This window comes from Cylas formicarius, unplaced genomic scaffold (assembly GCF_029955315.1).
Source record: "Cylas formicarius isolate icCylForm1 unplaced genomic scaffold, icCylForm1.1 PGA_scaffold_6__28_contigs__length_40554024, whole genome shotgun sequence".
Lineage (NCBI taxonomy): Eukaryota > Metazoa > Arthropoda > Insecta > Coleoptera > Brentidae > Cylas > Cylas formicarius.
This window is the reverse complement of record NW_026844347.1, coordinates 9091972-9114184: the sequence shown is the minus strand read 5'-3', so window position 1 is coordinate 9114184 and position 22213 is coordinate 9091972. Positions and strand designations below refer to the sequence as shown.

The window sequence follows — 22213 nt, the reverse complement described above, 5'->3', positions numbered from 1 at the left end:
AACCAACTTTCAATATAGGTTTTTTATCATTGCTTGGTAGGTATCATATGAAATACGTTATTAGGTCCTTTTATTTTCCCAAATAGATTAAGAAAATTATTAGAGAATATTCCCATTCCTACTCGCTCGGAGATGTTTTTTCATCATCATGGAGCGCTTCGGCAGGGTGTAAGAACGTGGTTAGATGAAAATTTTGGAAACAAGTGGATAGGTCGAGGTACCCAGTAAATTAGTCAGTTTTGGCCCCAGGGGTGGCTCGACTTAAAACCAGTAAATTATTATCTGTGAGGTAGTTTGGTTCAGAAAAAAATTGATTTGGCTGATGACATTCAAAAGTCAGGCAGTCCAAAAATATAGTGTTTCATGTTCTTATTATAATTATACCTTGCTTACAAATAATTAATGACAATAGTTCAATATTAATATTAAGAAATAACGTTTCTATTTTTTAGTAAGCTCTAATTTATGATTGTTCGAAATTGTTAAATTCGACAGGGTTATTACAACACTCAGCCGGTTTAAAAAGTGCTTTTACTGGATTTGCAGGAATTTGCCTACTCGTCCAGTACCTAAAGTACTATTTTTGTAACGTCGTTTTTGAAGATTTAGGATGCAATTAAAAAATATATCTACATAGAGTTGGCAGTTCGCAAAAAGATGTGTATATTTCTGCTTTTAGTTGCAATGCTGCGGAATCAACGAAGCAACCGAATGGAATAGATTCGCCGGATTCTCTGGATATTATTTGACGAACGCGACTTATAGGAACGAGACGGTTAATGTTCCGTTGACGTGCTGCCCAGATGAAAACTGCGAAAGATACAAGGTTTACGAATACGGATGTCTGAATCGTCTAACGTTCATTGTTTCGCAGTGCGCTCTGCTTTTGGGAGTTGGAGCACTTTGCGTGTCATTTATTCAGGCAAGTATCCAGCAGTCAGATTTTTTTTGTCAGTGGGAATAAATTCCATTAACTTTCATTTCATAAAAAAAGCAGTCGATACTAAGCAAATTTTATTTGGGATTCAATGTCCTCTTCCTTTATTTCAAATACTTAGGTTAGATTTTTAAGGAATGAACCTTTTCACTATAGATTGAGATTGAAGTTGCAATTTGGTGAATTTAATCTGAAAAGTTTTAATTTTTATTTGATATACAGTTAATGGGAATCATCTTCGCTCATATGTTGGCCAAATCTATAAGGAAGCTGAAAACGCAAATCATCGTGGACAAAGAGGAAAGAAGGAGGCATTTTTATGAACAAATGACGAAATCAGAAATCGACGAGCCGAGCAAAAAGTCGCCGATATTGTTTACGACCAGTTCCGAAGCTTAAATTGCAAGTTTAACATTTTATTATAAATAGTGATGTAATATAATATATGGGTCGAAATTATAGGCAAAATAAATAGTTTATTAATTGTGGATTGATGCCCTTGTTTCAATAGTGACTTGCAGCATTGTTATTTTATTGCCTACTAATAAATTATAAATTTATTACTTGTTCACGTTTTATTGAAGCTTTTCTTCCTTTGATTATAGTTAACACAAAGTTAAATAATTTTTCAAAGAAACTTCCACAGGCTACTGTAATACTTTTGACAAAACTTCTCGATTCCTCCTGCGTCCGTTTTTGCGTTTTGCGTGTCGACTCAGCAAAAATCGACGCAGGAGGGATCCAGAAGTTTTGTAAAAAAAAACAAAGTTAAATAGTTTTTCTACTCTCGTATGTAAAATACCTAATTACCCACCGATCTAGCATGCGGGAAGCGTCACTTTACCACGTTTCCCATGAATCCGAGCCACTTCGGACATTTCCGGGATTTTACCGCACGGGTCTGGGAGCAATCGGATGTTTTCGGAGATATTTCCCGTGCTTTGAATTTTGACGTTTGTCAGTTCTGACGGTCATGTCAGTGAATGTATTCGTGTTGTTTTGCGAAAATGTACTCAAAAACTAACGGTCGTAGAAATGCAACACGTATAGTATGCAACACGTTCGGTAAATTTTTTAACTTACTCGTTTATTAAAAACTCGCTCCGCTGCGCTCGGATTGTTTCAAATAAACTCGTGAGTCAAATGCCGTTTACCGCACTTGTGGCATAATATACTATTTTAGCCATAGTATTTCGAAGTTTGTCAGTTTTTACGGGCACGTCACACGTCACTTAGTGGATGTATTCGTGCAGTTTTGCAAAACTGTAGCTAATTCAATTCCAATAGGTTGGTATTTTCTTTACTATTTTCTGTACAGTGAACTGCTACAATATCGAATAAATTAATTTAAAAGTTAGGCATTGGATTTCAAGAAAAATGCTCGCATAAGTATATCATAATCTATTCTTGTGCGTTGTTTACAGTAAACAGAACATATTTGAAATTGAAAATGAAAATGAAATTGAAAATGTAGTGTGTGCGAGTGTTTTTTTTAATTTCACGCACAATCCTATACTTTTTATAAGCACAAGCATATAAGAAAAGTTATTAAATTATGAATGATTTCATTCCAGCAATGGGTAAGGAGAAAGACAAAATTATCTGATGGCGATATTTGAGAGCAGTTTGGAAGGGAAAACAGGAATATCTATTATTTTTACCAAATTTACCGAAGGTGGATATGTGAAGTGAAGGATAATATACCGTTAATGGCAGGCTGAAAATTTAAAAAACTCTAATTATGTTTTTTCTACTGGAATAAGGTCCTCGGAAAAGGGTAAAAGGTTGATAAGTACTCACATTTGCGGCAAAAATGGATTTGTCGGGGATGGACTATAGACAATCATGAGGACGTGAATGTTGATCTTTGATGAATTCCTACCACAAAAAATCCTATTAAATACCCGTCTTCTTAGAAAAAAAAATGGTTCTAGTGCCCGAGTTTGACCCCTTTTAAGAGCGCATGGCAACACGGTGCCTCAAATGGACTAAACGATGGCTGCATTATAGAGATCGCGAACGCGATGTTTTGCGTAATTTTAGTTCAAGTAGCACGCTTGTCTTATTGTACGTTTTGTTGTCTAAGATCTTGTAAGTTACTAAACACAATTAAAAGGACCGTTATAGTTTTTTGTTTTGGGTAAAACACCGTCCTCCTTTTCTCACACTTAGTGATCCGGTCGAAATACAACTTGGTTCATTGGTTTACTTTAAATAAGAAGCAACCACAATATAAAGGTAACTGGTACGGCGCCAATAAATGGGTTTGTAGCAATGCATAACGTCCATTTTAAAATAAATTGTGGAAAAAGGGAATGAACATGGGAAGCTGATAACATTCTAGATAAGGCTATTATTTTTCTGGACTCATTCATCCGACAGTTTTCATATTCTTACTTTTATATAAGTTTTTACTTGCTCGATATAAAAATAATTATTATCTAAATTATCCGCCGATCTCTATCATTATATTCATGTGTAATTATGATTATGTTTACTGTTCTGATGAACTACCTGTAGTAACACCGCTGTAACATTACCAAACTCGTGTTTCCATTGTGTGGAAATTAGTATGACCCTAGTTTAGGAATGATTCGAGGTGTGTAGGTTTAACCAAACAAACCAAATCGAAATACAGAAAACTACCATTCCAAATTATCTGAAAATTTACTGTATACTTTTTAAGTTTTCCATCCTGCTTAATTATTTATGTCTAAGTAGTTTCATTACGAAAAGAGGAATTTGAGATATCTTTTTTAAGTGACTTATACGGGTTTATTTTACACATAAATCAATAATAACAATAATAATTGAAATTAAGAAAAAAAAGTGCACAGATCGGAGGTTTCCTTATCATATTTTGTATTATATCGTAAAATTTTTATGATTTTGTTAATTACTGTTTCTCCTCCCTTTTGGAAAATACATAATTATACACCACACGGAAAGTGTCATTTTACCATGTCAGTTTCGTTTCCCACGGATCCGAGTCACTTCGGACATTTTGACGTGATATTAGCGCACGGGTTTGGAAGCAATCGGATGTTTTCGATATTTGGCAGTCAAATCAATCAAACTTAAAACCTAACGGTAGTAGAAAAGATATAGTATTGCACACGTTTGGTAAACTTTTTAAGTCACTCGTTTATTAAACACTCGCACCGCTAGTGCCAAATAAATTCGTGACTCAAATGCCGTTTACTATACTTGTTGCATAATATGCTATATATTCGCCACCACAAGAACAATAGTGAAACAGATGTCGCGTATATTATGCTATTAAATCGTTGGGATGAGGAAAACACATTATATTTATTTCTTTATTAAAATTAATAGTGTGGTGATAGTTACAGGGTGGTTTACACGAATTGTTATACTTCGACATTTATATAACCGCTATTAAATCTAAGAGTTTACAGTTCACAAAATACACAGACATCAGTTAAGCGCAAATGTACGGGAACACAATTTACTTAAGTTGCGAAAACATCAACGCAAACATTGGGACATTTCAAGTCAACCACCCTTACACCTAGGATTTCGTTATCGCAAGAATATATTCATACCACCAATTCTTTTTACTTATTACATAAAGGTGTTGTTTAAAACTTATATGTCTAGGAATTTGCCATTTATCATATAACATTTTATATACAAGTTATTCTCAGTTTTCTTCTTTAAGTTGCTAGAGTGTTTTTATTAATATTAGAAGAATGAGGATGTAAAGGAAAAAATGAATTGCGCATCGTAATGGTATGTTTGTTTTGATAAAACATAGATCTTGCCTACTAATTTAATATAAAAAACGATATATTCTTTACTACACAGCCATTGATTTGCCGTAAAAATATTGCAAAGCCATTTTATTATTGAGTAAGTGCCCTTGGTGTTAGCTAGTATTTTGAATAAAATTGATTTTATTTTCATTTTGAATTGCGTTCTTCTAGTAGACTTTAGAAATAAGCAACATCAGCTCAATAAAGACGACATATAGTTTTATCCTGTACGACGTTCTATAACATATCAAAATCCAATCCATACTAATCTTAAATCAATTATGATTTTATTCATTCAGTATATGTTTAAACCTTTTCCAATATTTTGCTGTTTGTCGGAAAAAGATCAATCCTGTTAGAAATAGCAAACGAATCAACCACTATCAACCAAGTACGTTTTTGAATATTTTGAGCTGTATTTGACATAAAAAATAGTATGGTAGTACTGCTGAATTAGCAATATGAAACAAGCTACGCCGTTTCCAACAAAAAATCAACAATTGTTCATGTATACCCGGTATCGACGAGATTATTGACTAAGGCAGTCTTTCCCTTTGCCAGAAGATATTTTTTGAAATTAGACTACATGTATCGGTGAACATAATAAATTGCAACTTTTTCAAATATGAACATTTTAAAACCTTACATACACATTTACAGCATGGATTGATTGATTTTACTGATTTTTCAAGGATACAACTTGGCATATGTGTTCAAAATGGTCGCGTTATTGCCAATTTTCTAATAAATCAAGTTTCCTGTGTGGAATCTAATAAAACAAAAGGATACCAAAAGAAACGTTTACCATATAAAAGAAAACTTTTTTTCTCTGCTGCGGTAAGTATATTGTTTTTCTAATAAATAAGTTATTTCACAGTTTTTCAGGGTAAATATATATTTCTAATATTTATTCTGACAGGAATACCTACTAAAAAGAAAAGAACTGGGCATATATAAGTATAAAAAAATATATCAATAATAATAGAAATATCTAATCTGGTTCATAACAAAATTTGCCGAAAGCTGTCCAAGAAACACAATAAAAGAAAAAAAAGTTGGTGAAGTGGTGATTTCGAGTAAAGTTAAGATCCGTTCTAAATTTAATAAGGATGTTAGGTACAGTTTATTTTGGAATACTTGGATGAATGATGGACTCAGACGTCTCACCTAGCCAACCCGATTATATATATCATCCATAGTCTGTGTCAGTTGCATATAGCGGTCGAAACACTGCCTTCATGCCCATTATAAATGAGTAAGCAATAAACTTAAGGAACCTTTGCGGAAGTCAGTAGTTTCTTTTTTATAAAATGAAAATAAGTTGCGAATCAACAACACCGCATCACACACCAAGAGATAATTTAATAAGGCAATAAGACAATATACTCATAACAACTGTCATCTTTTGATGCGGTATCAAAAATAATATATATATATATATATATATATATATATATATATATATATATATATATATATATATATATATATATATATATATATATATATATATATATATATTCTCACGCACCGACCCACGGACGGAAAAATGTGATGACACTATATTCCGGGATATCATCCGTTCGCTCGTTGAACTCGGACTGGAATCCTGCATCCGACTGGAATCCTGCAAATCTTGCATCCGACTGGAATCCTGCAGACGTTTCGCCAAAATCTCACTTGGCATCTTCAATGCTCGCGCTCGAAGTGTTCGAAGTGTTTTCGGAGCGCGAGCATTGAAGATGCCAAGTGAGATTTTGGCGAAACGTCTGCAGGATTCCAGTCGGATGCAAGATTTGCAGGATTCCAGTCGGATGCAGGATTCCAGTCGGAGTTCAACGAGCGAACGGATGATATCCCGGAATATAGTGTCATCATATATATATATATATATATATATATATATATATATATATATATATATATATATATATATATATATATATATATATATATATATATATATATATATATATATATATATATATATATATATATATATATATATATATATATATATATATATATATATATATATATATATATATATATATATATACCGTACATATAGTCCATAGTTCAAACAAAAATCCTTTGACGTATAGCATTGGTACCTTGGTCAATAATTTTTTTTAAGGGTATAAATTGTGGTACACAAGTATTTCATTAGCATCACTGAAACTGTGGGAGATATAAAGTATGTAACAATAAATAATTAAAATAATGAAATAATAGCTAAATATAAAAAAAAATGTAAACGTAAAAACGCAATGTTTAAACTATTGAAAATGAGAACTTATTGATACTATTGGTGATGGTGCCCCCATTCAATATGCTATCCACTATAACTTTATTTTGAGGAAACGTGGATTTATCAAGCCAACAACGCGGTTATAAATAGATATTTGCAAATTTGGAAACTCTTCGACACAAAGCACCTGCCAAAATATAAACAAGGCGCATGAGTACATTTATTTGTTCATTCCTGTATTCTAAGCCTGAATATATTATCACAATGCAGCCGCTGTCCACATCGAAAGGGTATTTTCGTCCCCTCTTCGGAAATAATTGAATAAATTATTATTCTAAATACTTCAATAACAGTTTAAAATCTGATAAATACATTATGTACATAATCTCGTCAAAGTTTTACAAAAATCAGAAACAAGTTTTTATACTGGAAAGGGCAAGATCTGATGTTTCGCGGTAACCAAAATTGCGTAAAGTATCATGGACTAGAATATAGTTGAGCTTTTTCATTATTATATTAGTCTTAATAATACACATTAGTTTAATTTAAGGAATGAGAAAAAAAAAGTTCATGTTAATTACAGGAATTAATGATCGCATGACAACCAGTTCATTAGTGTAGAATGGCTTCTCAAGCATTATTCTTGTATTGTAGTTCATTGTTGACAGGCTGATAAATATATTAAGATAATGCGGTCACCGATTGTCTATGAGGAGGTCTCAAGAACTGAGATCGCAAGAAAATATCAAAGAAACACAAAATTTTTGAAAATTGGCCGCTATTTCAAATGTTGATCTCCAATTTAAACAATCATTTCGCTGACTTTCATCTTAGGGGATCGGATCGGATCGGATCGGAAAATTCCTCTTGCATATTTTTTTCTTTGAAAGTCCACCGGGTTTTACTGTACTAATAATGTTGATGATGCTGTTTTCATGAGATGAGATGAAGGTACTGACTATCAACAGCTTATTGTGCTATCTGATGACTTACCAAAAAAAAAGTTACATTTGACCCTTACCATTGGGACCTCTGAAAGGATATAAAACAACGAGTAGTTTAAATTGCCTAAAAGGTATCTGGGATTTAGATAATATTCTGTTTTTCTGTTGGGGGCATATTGTAATTATGGAGTTTTGCCTAGTTAGTAAATTGCAATTATAAATATGTCAAAGCCACTGTAGACTACGGTAAAATAATGAAGGTAGCTAAAATAATTAGACATCTTTCATTTGCTGTAAACTTTTACTCTCGTGTTCACGCTTTCTGAACTACAATGGTAGCTTGTAGTATACCATTAAGAAAGCAAAACTCATAAGGAAAAATAAAGTTGATAACATGAAAAAATAACGGTGGTTGACGAATAAAATGAAAAGGAGGAATTGCATAATTTGTGCTTCAACTTTGCAACCGAAAATTATCCGACTCTATTAGTATGTTTGCTTAAATATGAATCAAACCCTATAACTCATGGTGTCCGAAATAGCAATGGTGAGAGTTTCAAATAACATATATGATACTAAAATGAGATGCACTGTTTTAATATTTTTACGCAATTTTGATAACAAGAGTCACTATACTTGAAGGGATTATTTTAGAAAAACATGCACATTTTTTGATATACACCGATCAGCTCATATTCACTAAAAATAAAACGGAGTCCAAATAGCGTGAGTAGTCACTGGAAGAGTCTTTAACAGAAAGGGAATATTTAACTGTACGTTAGCAGGACGTAGGCTATAAATGCGAGCACGCTTAGTGAAGGGCCCATCCTCTGGTTTCCGCCGTGTTGCATAGCTTCTGGATGTTCACCTGTACAAAAAGATGTATTAAGTGAAATAATTATCCGTTTTAGAAAAAGTTTACTTCAGTGTTGTTTTAATTAAAAAACTTCATTAAACTACTACATTATTTTAAAATAAAATTAGTTTGCAATGTAGTTTTGCAGGTATAGATATAAAATAAAGGAACCAAAAATAAAATGATTCGACGACTTTTGATTTATGTCAAGAAAGTAGTTATCAACGACAGAGATATATACAAAGCGAGACATGCATCTAGATTGTTTGACAAATGTTATTGTCAAAAGTACTAGAGTTTGTCAAACCATGCGTTGCATCTCTGAACAATCTTGGCCGACAAAAATTGGAAATTAATATAGACCTGCAAAAAAAAAATTTTTCTAGTGCGCGTGTTCAGTAACATGATACGAAATACTTTATACGTTTATTCAAAACACAAATGATATTGAAAATCAGGTGAGCAAAATAAATGAACCGACACACGGCCATCCACTCTAACGACCCCTTTTGCTTTTGAATTAAATTTTAATTTAATGAAAATCAAACTTATAATTAAATTGATTAAGGGAAAGTAACAAACTTTTCATAAAATTGCAGTCTCATAAATATTATTTTTATGCGTAGATAAAGTAAGTTCTTCATTTAAAATTCTTGAATGCTACACTGCGGTATCTAATACAATAACGGAGCATCCAAGTTTGGAAACAATTTTCTTTAACCATTTTTCAAACTTTTTTTCAGTTCGTATTATCCTGATACTCCAAACTTATTGATGTCGAAGAAAAAATTAAAATTGCACATTCCCTTTTTCTCTTTTGAAACAGTTTTATTTAAAAATATCCACATTTCTCCATCTTGACTTTCTGAGGCTCTTTACTTAAAAATATTCACTTACAATCTTTTTTATAACGATAATGATTCAAGTCTAATATAATATCCAAATCACTGCGTTTATTAGAGTTTCTTTCAAAACTTTAAATGATAAATGTAATAAAAGAATTATATTCAAAATCTGACAACTTTCGAAAAAGTCGAAGAAAAGCACCCGAAAGTTGTTAAATGTTTTTTGAAACTTGAAAAATAAGGAGTCGTTAAAAATCGATCTTGTCAATATCCATAGAAATAACGATCGCCTTTGTGGAGGTAACAGTTACTTTGCCATATCTCCTGTAGTTACAGAGTTATATTAAAATATTCAAACTTGCGCACATGGCACTTCGCGGGATGTGTGCGGCAGCATTATACAGAAGTTCGATTGACTTGGTAACATAAGCTCCTTTCGTTAATCAAATTTCGGCGTTTATCGGATCTGCACCGCCTCACTTGCTGCGTGTGAAAATTGTGTTAGGGAAGTGATACTCCATGAGAGGAAGGCTGCAATATACGAGGTAATTTTGGGATTTTATTTATTCGAATAAGCCGAATATAAATTTCATTTTATGTCATCCCTTAAGTAGCGTATGCCACTATTAGGTATCCTAGATAAAGATTGAATTCGCTCATAATGGCTGTTGATACGCTTTCTCTTGATTCACACTCACCGGCCGTTAAAAACTGGTCCCAATTTCAAAGTTGGCGTTAGCTCCTAATTAATAACGATAGTTGATGACATGACTCCTGAAGTGGAACAACGATTAAATGAAAATGTATTAAATGAAAATATAGAGCTAGTGGTGGTTTTCTGTTCATTTAATAATTTAAAAATCAATAACACTTTCTTTGACCACTCAGTACAGTACTAACACATGTTCAGAAATGCGAGAGGACAACAGTCAATGATAGATTAAATCGTAACTAATAGAAGCATACACCCGTTGCAAGTGCTAAAAATAAGAACACTACTACTGTTAACGCTGGAAGTGACCATTGCCTTTTGATGTGATAGAAACAAAACAAACAGCATCTACACAAACAATAAAAATTAATATTTGTTCATTATGGGACCCAACCGTGAAGAACTTTAACAAAAACCCGTTTAAACAACAAAATTGTTAAAAACCCCATCGAAGAACCAGACAATATTAATATTAGCTGGGAAAAATTAAAAAACAACATCAAAGAAGCAGCAAAGGAAGCTTTGGAAACTCGAAAAATAACACAACATAAAGACAAACTCAACAAGGCGACATGGTTTACCAAAGAAATTAAAGAACAGTGCAAAAAAAGAAACAAGCATACCTAGAATACAAGATGGCACAACCACAGAATAGTACGAAAAATATAAAAAAAAAAACGTAATGAAACTAACTCTCTTGTAAGACAAACCTAAAAAAGGATGGAACGTGATTCCTATGGACTGCAAAAACAAATATCGAGGCTAATTAGAAATAAAAGAAAGGAAATGAATAAACTTGTTAGCATAAATTTTATACAAAAAGAACCTTGGATAAAATATCTAAAAAGCTATACCACAAAGAAAATGATAAAAACGAAGAATCCATAAGTACACCCAGCATAGTTATTAACGATAAAACAACTATAGAAGCACGGGACGTAGAAATTGCATTGACGTAGAATTGCATTGAATAAAACTAACACAACAATTACAAACTTTAGTAAAGAAAATCATGTTTCATCATAAAATACCAGACGAATGGCGTGTTAACACAACAACTTTACTTTTTAATTCAAAAAAGGACACAAAAAATACCACATACTACCAGGGAATAAATCTGCTCAATACGACAGTCAAATTAACAACCACAATTATCACGAATAAAATCAATACCCATATTACATTGACTGAAGAACAAAAAGGATTCAGATCTGGAAGATCTTGTACAGACGCTGTATTCATGCTAGGGCAAATAACTGAAAAATCCATTTAATACAACAGACCAGCCTACATGTGTTTTATCGCTCTAGAAAAAGCCTTTGATCGAATACAACAAGATGATGTTATCCATCTTTTTTACAACAGACAAATACCATACGATTTTATCAAAACAAATATTTATTCCGGCATCTATATATATATCTTCATCTTCAATGCTCGTGTTCGAAGTGTTTTCGGAGCGCAAGCATTGAAGATGCCAAGTGAGATTTTGGCGAAACGTCTGCAGGATTCCAGTCGGATGCAGGATTCCAGTCGGAGTTCAATGAGCGAACGGATGATATCCCGGAATATATATATATATATATATATATATTATATATATATATATATATATATATATATATATATATATATATATATATATATATATATATATATATATATATATATATATATATATATATATATATATATATATATATATATATATATATATATATATATATATATCATTCATTCATATGTATGCATGCGTTGAAGGCACCGACCTTAATCCTACGCACGCTTTTTAAACGTTGATTCTGAACTGCTGTAGTGCTACGATTCCGTAAAGCATTTAGGACAATAAAAGCAGTCGCCAGGAGCACCCGCAGAATTGCACTTGTCTTCCGTTTTTTTTCGAAACCTACTTGCCTGTTCAAATTTCCGGTTTCTATATACCCATCTTGGACTGTATTCCAAGGTATCCTGCGTTTTACAATTGACCTGTCCACAATCTTTCCCTTCATTATTATGTAAAGTATCTCATATTTTGAACCCCACATTATGTATTGTCTTTATCTCCTTTCGCAGATTCCTTGGTTCAATTTCAACTATTGTGGTGAAATATACGGACCAACTACATATACAAAAAGTTCAGCAATCCTGTTTTCGCTGTCATAACAAAAAATTGCCCCAGTATTTAGCAAATAAAAAATAACTTAAAATTCCGTGGTTTAAGTATTCCCCCACATCATGAGTTAGCCCATATAATAGCATCTCGCTTCAGTACAATACGTTCACATTAGAACTACACCTCTGATTATGCAGTTTCTGCTTGCTTACATGTAAAATATATTTTACCTACATCTTAATTAAGTTAAGAATAAAATAAATCAAAATCGACTAGTCCAAGGGACTGGATATCGATCTTCTTCAAAGTTGCCTCCAGTGACCCTGTTTTTTACACTTCATGTTATTGTTTAGTATAATTTCTGTTTCACATTGTTTATAGATACAAAAAAGAAGGGTTAATAATATATTGGGTTCCTTAAAATGTATTGAGAAGCGCTACAAAAACTATCTTTCCCAATTAGTGAGATACGAGATACGTCTAGTTTAGGGCAACTATACTTTAGGGGTGATTCATAATTTCACCACCGTGCAACCATGTGTGCGAGGAACGATTACAAGCAGGGTGTGGGGAAAATTTAATATTACCGAAGGAGTAAACGTACTGTGACGTGAACAGAATATCTTATAACGTAGAGGGACGATGTGTCTGGTTTAAGGGATCGTTTTAATACTTACCATTCAGAACATGGACTGTTACGTTTGCAGGTCGGGCGTTCGAAGGGTTGCACTGGTAATTTCCGGAATCTGTTGGTCTCGCTTTCTGTATGAGCAAAACACTTCTGCTTGTCTCGCCCCTTTCGGTGTTTACGCTTACGCCGCCTCTTGAACTTGAATAGCTGATTATCTGTCAGAAATAGTATTCGTAAGTGAATATTAATATACCGAGCCATTCATGGTCGAAAGCAAGTTAAAGTTTTACCGAAAATTCACATCGCACCCAAATTCCCAAATTAATGCACCACTAAAATTTGGATGAGTTCCGAAGTTTATTTTTTTATTTTTTCGTGAACTGCTTTTCCTGCTCCTTAAAACCGACTGAAATCACGGACTAATACTTTGACCCCGTACGTGCGGATTGATGAACTGTAAGCTGCCTACCCCAAATATCCAAAAAGTGCCTTTATTTAGTAAGCGCACCACAAAAAAACGCAGTTATAAGAAATATTTAGTGTTATTAAAGTATAGATCTGGACGACAAGATGAATCGTTTTGTTCCAGAAAAAATGGCAAGAAGTTAGGCACCAAAAATCTAAAGCAGACAGTTTACTAGGGAATTTCAATAGGTAAGACATATAAGTTAAAGATCTTGAATTAATTTTTAAGGATGTTGGATTCAACCTGCTTAGGAACGCTGTAACAAATTACAAGGAGTGTGTGGGGAAAGTGCTGTGGAACCCTATTGCGCAAAGTTACCGGAACATTTTATAAAAAATATTTGTGAATTTGTGATCGCCAGTGCTGCTAGGAACGCTAAAGGTTGGCAGTTGGAACGAAATCTGTTTTAAAGATTAGTGCATCTGCTTCATCGTCAGATAAATTACAAAAGATTATTGAGCTCTGTGTTGAAAACACTCTGGATAGCATTCAGAAAAATTACTTGGAGGGGTGGAAAGGGAGCTTCAGCCTGTATAGAGTGCTTTAATGAAGAAACTGGTAATTAATTAACTGACCGCATACATAACAATCCAGTTTTTTCCGATACTCTTGCGCCAAGAGGATTAAAAAAAATAACACATAGTAAATGGCCTGTAAGGCTTCTAAGGGTTGGATATAGCACCGTCTCAAGCCCAGGACAAAATCAATATTAAATTTAGCAAAAAAGGGAGAATAGCGAGAACAGCAATCAAGTAAAATCACGGGACACAATAACCGTCATCATATTTACAAATAGGCGTTGATCTTTATCAGCTACTCATTGAGAAAGATCTGCTCCAAATAATCCAAGAATCTCAAGAGCAGATATCAAGTCAACTTAACCTATTATAGGCTATAATAATTGTGCATTTTACAACTCTAGTGGTCAAAATAGTATTAAAAATAATTAAACGTTCCAGTCCATCAATTAAAATAACATTTTCAAAATAATTTTAGGTTTCAGTAAAGTTTATTATTAGATGGCCTAAACTTTTATTTAGGAATTTTTGTTAACCTCGTGGTGCTTAAGAGGCTTTTTTTATACCAATTTGATTAACATATTCTTTTTAAATATTAAATTTAAATGTACTAAAGTTGGTAGAAAATTTTATTTGAAGGATGTCTCTAGCATAAATCTATGCTCTACAATGTCCAAGCGGTTAAGAATAGCTTAAACGTTTTTATACCAATCTTAGTTCACATGGAAACACTAGTTTCAGGTTTAATATGTTTCATATTATTTCTAAATGTATAGTTTACTTTACTGAACATGGTAAAAATTCCTATTTACCTATTTCTGAAGTGAATCGGTATTAAAATTACAACATTTGCATTGCCTCATTGATGAATGCTGTAGTTATTTAGAAGAGGCTAATTTGTTTTCCATCTTCCAACAACACCTTTTATAAGACTCAAGAAAATATAGACTACTACGTGGAAAATAATAAAAGAAAATCATGTCCAAATATTATTTGCGTCACTTAAAATATTGATATTTAATAAATAAAATGTTTCCGATTACTGCCCATTAAAGAGAGAATAGGTAGAAAGAGAATATTATTATTATCTGTACTAATTGGGCAAAAATTAATGCACGGGGCGATCAGACGCCATCGGTAATTAGGTTGATTGTGAGGTCAAAATAACGTATGAATGTGGCCAACGTGCGTGCACTATAACGTCGGTTAATGCCACAGCAATGATCATTTAATGACGTCAAATTGTTGAAAGCTGAAACGAGGCTAAATTATTTTCGTTTCGATCCGCCAATATAATCCGATTGTCGTGTGGAGTGTTTTACGCCGAAAATTTATTATTTGTACTCAACAGTTTATCTGTCCGTTAGGACAGCATTTCCGACTAATTGGAACTGCGATCGACGTGGCGTGTTCATTCAATAATTTTAAAATTTGGGTTTAATTAAAGGGCATAATGCAAATACGCTACCATTTCGGTAAACGAAATTCGACTGATCGAAACTAGTATTTAGTATTCAGAAAAATAACAACCCCTTTCATTTTCTACTGATATGGTTCAATCCTAGTCGCTCAGTTACTTGCATTACATTTTGGGTACATTTTTGTCACACAGCATTAACTGAATAACGTAACCGCCAGAACTGACAAACGTTAAAATACTATAATCAAATCCAGTCCTAGCATGCTGGTCCGAACATGACTAATTATTTTAATCGAATTCGCAAACACAGAGACTACTAAAATATACCTGAAAAAAGAAAAATAGTTTTTTTTTATTACGCACTGTTGTGATACAATTTACACACATACAATTTATTTTACACTAATTATATTACAGGACGAGTTAAAAGGTTAAAAAATATATTTTGATTATTTCGGTGGTAAACTGAATTTTATATTATTAGTAACCATATTAAACAGTTGAATTTATTTAAATATAAAAATAAATATTTCAAGGAATAAAAAGAAGATGAAAATCTGCCAGTCAGTCTCGAGCAAGCAGTAGCAGCAACAGTGGTAGCCAGTTTATAATACTTAGAATACTAAAAGGTATATACCAAAAAACTGTCTAATGTTATAGAAAACAAATATCATCGTCTGTAATTTTCACTATATTTTTTTAAAACATTGTACACGGTGGCTAATTATGAGTAGCTATTAAGACAAAAATCTTCGATTACAGCCCGGTTTATAATACAATACAATATCCGAAACACTACTTCATTTTACAATTTCTTTCAAAACTGAAATAGTATAAATCACAAATCACATTCCGAACTTCCATTTTCACATCTGAAATATTTAGTCTCTGCATTTCTTCGTTTATACTTTTTAGTCTTCCTCTGTACTTAATGCACAATTCTATGTACAGTTCTTAAACCGATTCCCAGTGCTTTCGGTACTATTTCCTGGATATTTGTTTTCAAAAACTATGGTAAACTAACCAAAACTTTTTGAAACTGCTAAAAATTTTAAGCTTATCCTTTTTATATATCAAGATAGTATACGTCTTCTAATTTATCTTAATAATTTTATTAGGACGGTACAATTAAACAAAAACAAACATGAAATTCTTGTCGTTGATAAATCTGCCGATTATCCTATTCAAGAATACATCAGTGTGACTCAGGGTCGCGAGTCAATTCGCGTATTTCTTGTATTTTAGTCATGGGTTCGAGGGCAACATTAGAGAACAGCGAAATTGGTATGAAGGTGAACGGTAAAATATTTAATAATATAGGCTATGTAGACGACACAGTCACCTTTGCAGACAGTTCAGAAGGCTTGCAAGTACTGATAGACAACATTGTAGAATCAGGTGATCAAATGGCCTGACAATAAATATATTAGAAACAAAGGTGATGGCCATCAGCAGAAATCAAAATTTACTATGGTACTCCAATAGAAGAGGTGAGAAAATTTAAGTATCTCGGGTGCTGGATTACCCAAAACTTTATCCGGACACCGAAATTCGAGCACGAATTGAAAACGTAGGATCCACATTTGTGAGAATAAAGACATTCCTAACAAATACTACTCTGTCACTGGATACTCGACACTGTTTTGTGAAAACATACATTTATTATGTTGTCTTATACAGCACGGAATCTTGGACAATGGGAAAGAGAATAATGCAACGACTGGAAGCATTTGAAATGTGGGTCTTCCGCAGACTTTTGAAGATTCCATGGACAAAACGAATGACAAATAAGAATGTTATAAGAATGATGGGAACCGACAAAGCACTCCCGCAGCATGTGAAACGGCGCAGAGTGGTCATGGAAAGGGAATAGAGGGGCAGGAGATGTCTCGGAAGACGAAAATGTTCATGGCTTGAAAACATTAGAGAGTGGACAAGATTAGACACATGGACCCTATTGAGAACGTTGAGGAATGGAGAGGAGTTTGCTGCTATTGTGGCCAACCTTTAGCAATGAAGAAGGCACCTAAACGGATGTTTTGGGTACATCTTAGTCACGGGTTGTATGTTGATAAGTAAAATAGCATTTATCAAACTGGCTGCATAATATGTTTTCGATAGTTTAATTGTTAGATAATAGTTTAAATAAATCTGACATTATTTTTGTTTAAATTCCATTATTATGTTTTTGATTCTTTTACTAGGTATGGTATGTTATAATTAAATATTTAATATCAACAATTTATCACCCATATCGCTATAATACTTTTTTGCTTAGTTTTTGGAAAAAAAGATACACGCAACGATGACTTTTACGTCATTTGAAATAAGGGTCCAACATCCCAGTGAAAAAATAAAAATTAACACGCAAAAAAAAGTTTGGAGAAAACTCTATTTTAAAGATTGTTATTAATTTCTAATTATCTCGAATTTACCAAATGAAAGAATAATTAATTATCTAGGATGACAAATAATATTTAATATCAAAATAAAATATTAATATTATTCATCACTTACTTTTTCATTAATCATCACTAATTAAATGTTGGTATTTCTTCAATAATACAAGCGTTTCCTCAATCACTTAATATTTATTGAATTTTTCTTTTCTATAAATAGACTGTATCTCACTTTGCGGCGACGTCGCGACCCATGCCGTGTACGTCTACCTCGTAACGCTACAAAATTGTTACTAGCCTAGCAGAAACGTAGACCTTGCCGGTTTGGCGTACAACGCCCTGTTGTCACATTGACTGAAATGTCCGGCATGTTTAAGATACACAAAATTAAAAAGAAATTTACATAATTTTGAACTCAACATACCCCCAGCCTTGAAAGAACCCTCTTTAAAAAAAAAAAAAACAACAAAACAAACATTTCTTGAAATTCAATTTGTCTTAGACAACCTTTGAAACCACTTGAACTGAGTTTTTCTCTCACCCACTTTCGTGAAACAATGGACACAATTTTGCGAATGAACGTTTGATGACACCTTCACTCGTTTTAACATCAGCCACCCGACTAATGTTGTCCTTTCCTGGATATAACTGAACTATGCGTCCCATTTTCCAACACAAGGGAGGCACATTTTCTTTTTTCACGATCACCAATGTCCCTTCCTGCAGAGTGTCCCCGCCAGCCTTCCACTTGAGGCGCCTCTGAAGTTCAGCGATGTATTCCAGTGACCAACGAGACCAAAAACCTTGTTGGTATTGTTGAATACGTTGATAGCTAGCAAGCCTATTTTCAGGTTGCTCGAGCAATCGTGGGTCCGGTAATGAGGTTGCCCTTCTTCCGATCAGGAAATGGGATGGGGTTAAAACGTCCAAGTCAGAAGGATTAGAGGACATTGGAGTGAGAGGACGTGAGTTTAAAATGGCCTCTATTTGACACAACAAAGTAGAAAAATCCTCATAAGTCAAATTTGCCTTGCCCACAGCTCTTTTACCCCTGACTCCCATAAACACCTTCTGTCGCAATCAATGTCTTTAAACTGACATGATTATTACGCAAAAGTTTTATCAACTCTCTCAGTTCTGTCTGAGCACCCACAAAATTTTTACCATTGTCTGAAAACATTTTTTCTGGTTTACCCCTCCTAGACACGAATCTCCTGAAAGTTGCAAGAAATGCTTGCGTTCACAGACTTGTTACAGCCTCTAAATATATTGCACGTGTGCAAAAACAAATAAATAAACAAACATACCTCTTGTACAAACGCGTGCCCCGTCCCAAAGCTATTTTAAAATTGAATGGCCCTGTATAATCAACCCCTGTGGTATTGAATGGAAATTGTGGGATCACTCGTGACTTAGGTAGGTTTCCCATCTGTATTTCAAAGGACCTAGGTTGAACCTTCGAACACACAACACATTCATGCACCACCTTTCTCACAACATTTCTGCCCTTTAGTGGCCAATAAATTTCCCTTAATGAACTGAGCTGTCCGGCATGTTTAAGATACACAAAATTAAAAAGAAATTTACATAATTTTGAACTCAACAGTTGGAGACCAACTATTTTATTAACCATTGAACTCATTTAAATAGTAAAATGTTGAATATCATTTAAAAAATAAATAAACCTTCCTCTTGCCTTTTTTTTTCGTTATTCATTATTTAATACTGGTAAAATAAGTCTCTTGATTGACTCCCGTTTTAAATAGTTTTGGTTAGTTTTTTGTACAACTTAAGTATATCAGTAATTAAAAAAATTACTTAGTCTTGTTTTGATAAACCTAACGTTTAGTCGAAGACGAACCAAGAAATTAAAACGTAGTAATATGACCCAGATAATTTGCGAATATATTTTGAAAATAAAAAATAGTAACAAAATTGTATTTTCATTTTTAGTATAATTTCGCAAGTTAAGTAAATAAATAATTGGACATTGATAACAACCTGTAAAATTCACAAAATATTTTTCGATTTTTAAACGAGAGGGTTGTTGGATACTTATTTGACGTTATAAGTGTCCTCTTTAACAAACCCAAGATTATTCAAATGCATCAAACCTTTTCGGAGTTTTTTTGAAATATTAATTATTTTCAGAAAGAAATAATTTTTCTAAAATATAATAAATAATGAAAATATTTCAGCATAAGAGGTTACAGAAATTTTCGTGGAATCTAAAAATATGAAAACATCTGTCAAAACAACTGTTTCAATGTCCGACATTCGCAACCATAAATAATATTTAAATACATTTTAGTGTACGGGATATCTGTTTGTCTTTTTATAATTCTAGTTTCTCTATTGAGACTTGTGTATTTCGCATTTGATGTGACGGTCTTAATAATCAGGGATCCCAAATATATTGGTTAATTAACAAAAAAAAAAGGTTATTTAGTTCGGTCGTCTATCATAATTATTCATTTCAGACGTTAGGGTATCTTGCCTTCCGTTTCAATAACTTTTATGAGTTGAAGTATTTTTCATATGTCAGTTGTTTGTTAATTGCTAATTAGTTTTTTATCATCATTTCGGTTTTCCAAAGTTCTTTTCATTATAGAATTAAGATATTTATGAACAAGAATGTACACCATTACGATGGGTTTTTGACAAAATTCTTTCGATGCTACGCTTTAGCTTAGAATTTTTATTTGAATTGACTTCAACTTCAATTTTACAGCCTAAAGATATTTTTTCCATCGGTTTTTAGGATTTTTTGATTTTTGTATTTGTCACCCAAGACTTATTATGTTTTGTGGGATTAATTTAATTAATTAATTAATGCTCTGGTAATTAAAAAATATCATGGTTTTATTCAGAAACGATAATTTTAACCAATAAGTAAAAATCAAATTTAAAAAATATCATTTTTTATATATGATGATCTTTTTCAACTTGCCTTCAAATTGTTTCTACCTAATAAAAAAAATGGTGCTTATTAGTGATTTCAAAGTAAACATGATGGTTTCAATGCGCACAAGAGAATTAAAGAGTTAACCAACAAACGCAATTACAATAACAACTTGCTGGTGGATGAAAATGGAGATATTATTATGGACACAAAAGAAAAATTGAAAGTATGGAAAAACTATGTAGAACAACTGTACGAAGATCAGCGAGATGAAGAAAGTAGTGAGTATGTATGTGATGATATTGGACCAGAAATAACGAAGGACGAAGTAGAACACATCATCAAGGAAATGAAAACCGGGAAAGCTACGGGACTGGATGAAATACCAGCAGAAGTTCTTAAACTCATTGACAATCATAACATACATCTTCTAACACATCTCTTCAACAGTGTATACAAAACTGGAATTTTACCGAAAGAGTGGCTACAATCAACATTTATAACTATCCCCAAAAAGACCAACGCAAGACAGTGCTCGGACCATCGTACCATCAGCTTAATGTGTCACATACTTAAGGTACTTCTGAAAATCATCCATCGCAGAATATATAAAAAGTTAGAAATAGATATTGAGGATACGCAGTTCGGTTTTAGGAATGGACTAGGGACTAGAGAAGCACTGTTTGCCTTCAACGTATTAACGCAGCGGTGCTTAGATGTAAATCAGGATGTGTACGTTTGTTTTCTGGACTACAATAAGGCATTTGACACCGTCCAACATAAAACACTCATAAGACTGCTTAAAAGTAAAAACATTGACTCTAGAGACATAAGAATAATAAATAATTTGTATTACCAACAAGAGGCCGTGATAAGGGTACACAATGAGGTGACAGACAGAATAAAAATAAAAAGAGGTGTTAGACAGGGATGTGTCTTATCACCATCTCTGTTCAACCTATACTCCGAAGAAATATTTAAGAGAGCACTCCAAGATGAAACAGCTGGAGTAAAGATTAATGGCTTACCCGTTTGTAATATTAGATATGCCGATGACACCGCGCTAATAGCAGAAAATATGGATGATCTACAGAGAATTACGAACAAAATTGTAGAAGTAAGCGAAGAGTTTGGGCTATCACTCAATTCAAAGAAAACTAAATTTATGATAATTACAAAAAAATCTATTATAAATACAAACCTTTATATAAAGAATGAACAGATAGAACAAGTAAGGAATTATAATTATCTGGGGACGAACATTAACGAGACAAATGACTATTCCAAAGAAATCAGAATAAGAATAGAAAAGTCCAGAAGTGCTTTTAATAATATGAGGAAATTGTTGTGCAGCAGGGATTTGAGCTTAAGTTTGAGAGTGAGGATGCTTAAATGCTATGTTTTCTCGGTCCTCTTGTATGGCGTGGAGGCCTGGACTTTGAA

General features: G+C 33.0%; 2 protein-coding genes across 6 annotated transcripts in view; one reads left to right on the top strand and one right to left on the bottom strand.

Annotated features, from left to right (window-relative positions):
• The window catches only part of LOC132704043 (CD63 antigen-like), a 29104-nt gene extending 27602 nt beyond the window's left edge, over nucleotides 1-1502 (top strand). For all 3 annotated transcript variants that reach the window (XM_060673676.1, XM_060673672.1, XM_060673673.1), the window contains exons 4-5: nucleotides 680-922; nucleotides 1160-1502. In XM_060673676.1, coding sequence (XP_060529659.1) covers nucleotides 680-922; nucleotides 1160-1336 — 420 coding nt within the window. In that variant the 3' untranslated portion in view covers nucleotides 1337-1502. The remainder of the gene's footprint in view (nucleotides 1-679; nucleotides 923-1159) is intronic.
• Nucleotides 1503-6779: 5277 nt separating this feature from the next.
• Nucleotides 6780-22213, bottom strand: part of LOC132702911 (lachesin-like) — a 513947-nt gene continuing 498513 nt past the window's right edge. For all 3 annotated transcript variants that reach the window (XM_060671771.1, XM_060671769.1, XM_060671772.1), the window contains 2 exons: nucleotides 13112-13280; nucleotides 6780-8776 (listed from right to left, as the gene is read on the bottom strand). In XM_060671771.1, coding sequence (XP_060527754.1) covers nucleotides 8676-8776; nucleotides 13112-13280 — 270 coding nt within the window. In that variant the 3' untranslated portion in view covers nucleotides 6780-8675. The remainder of the gene's footprint in view (nucleotides 8777-13111; nucleotides 13281-22213) is intronic.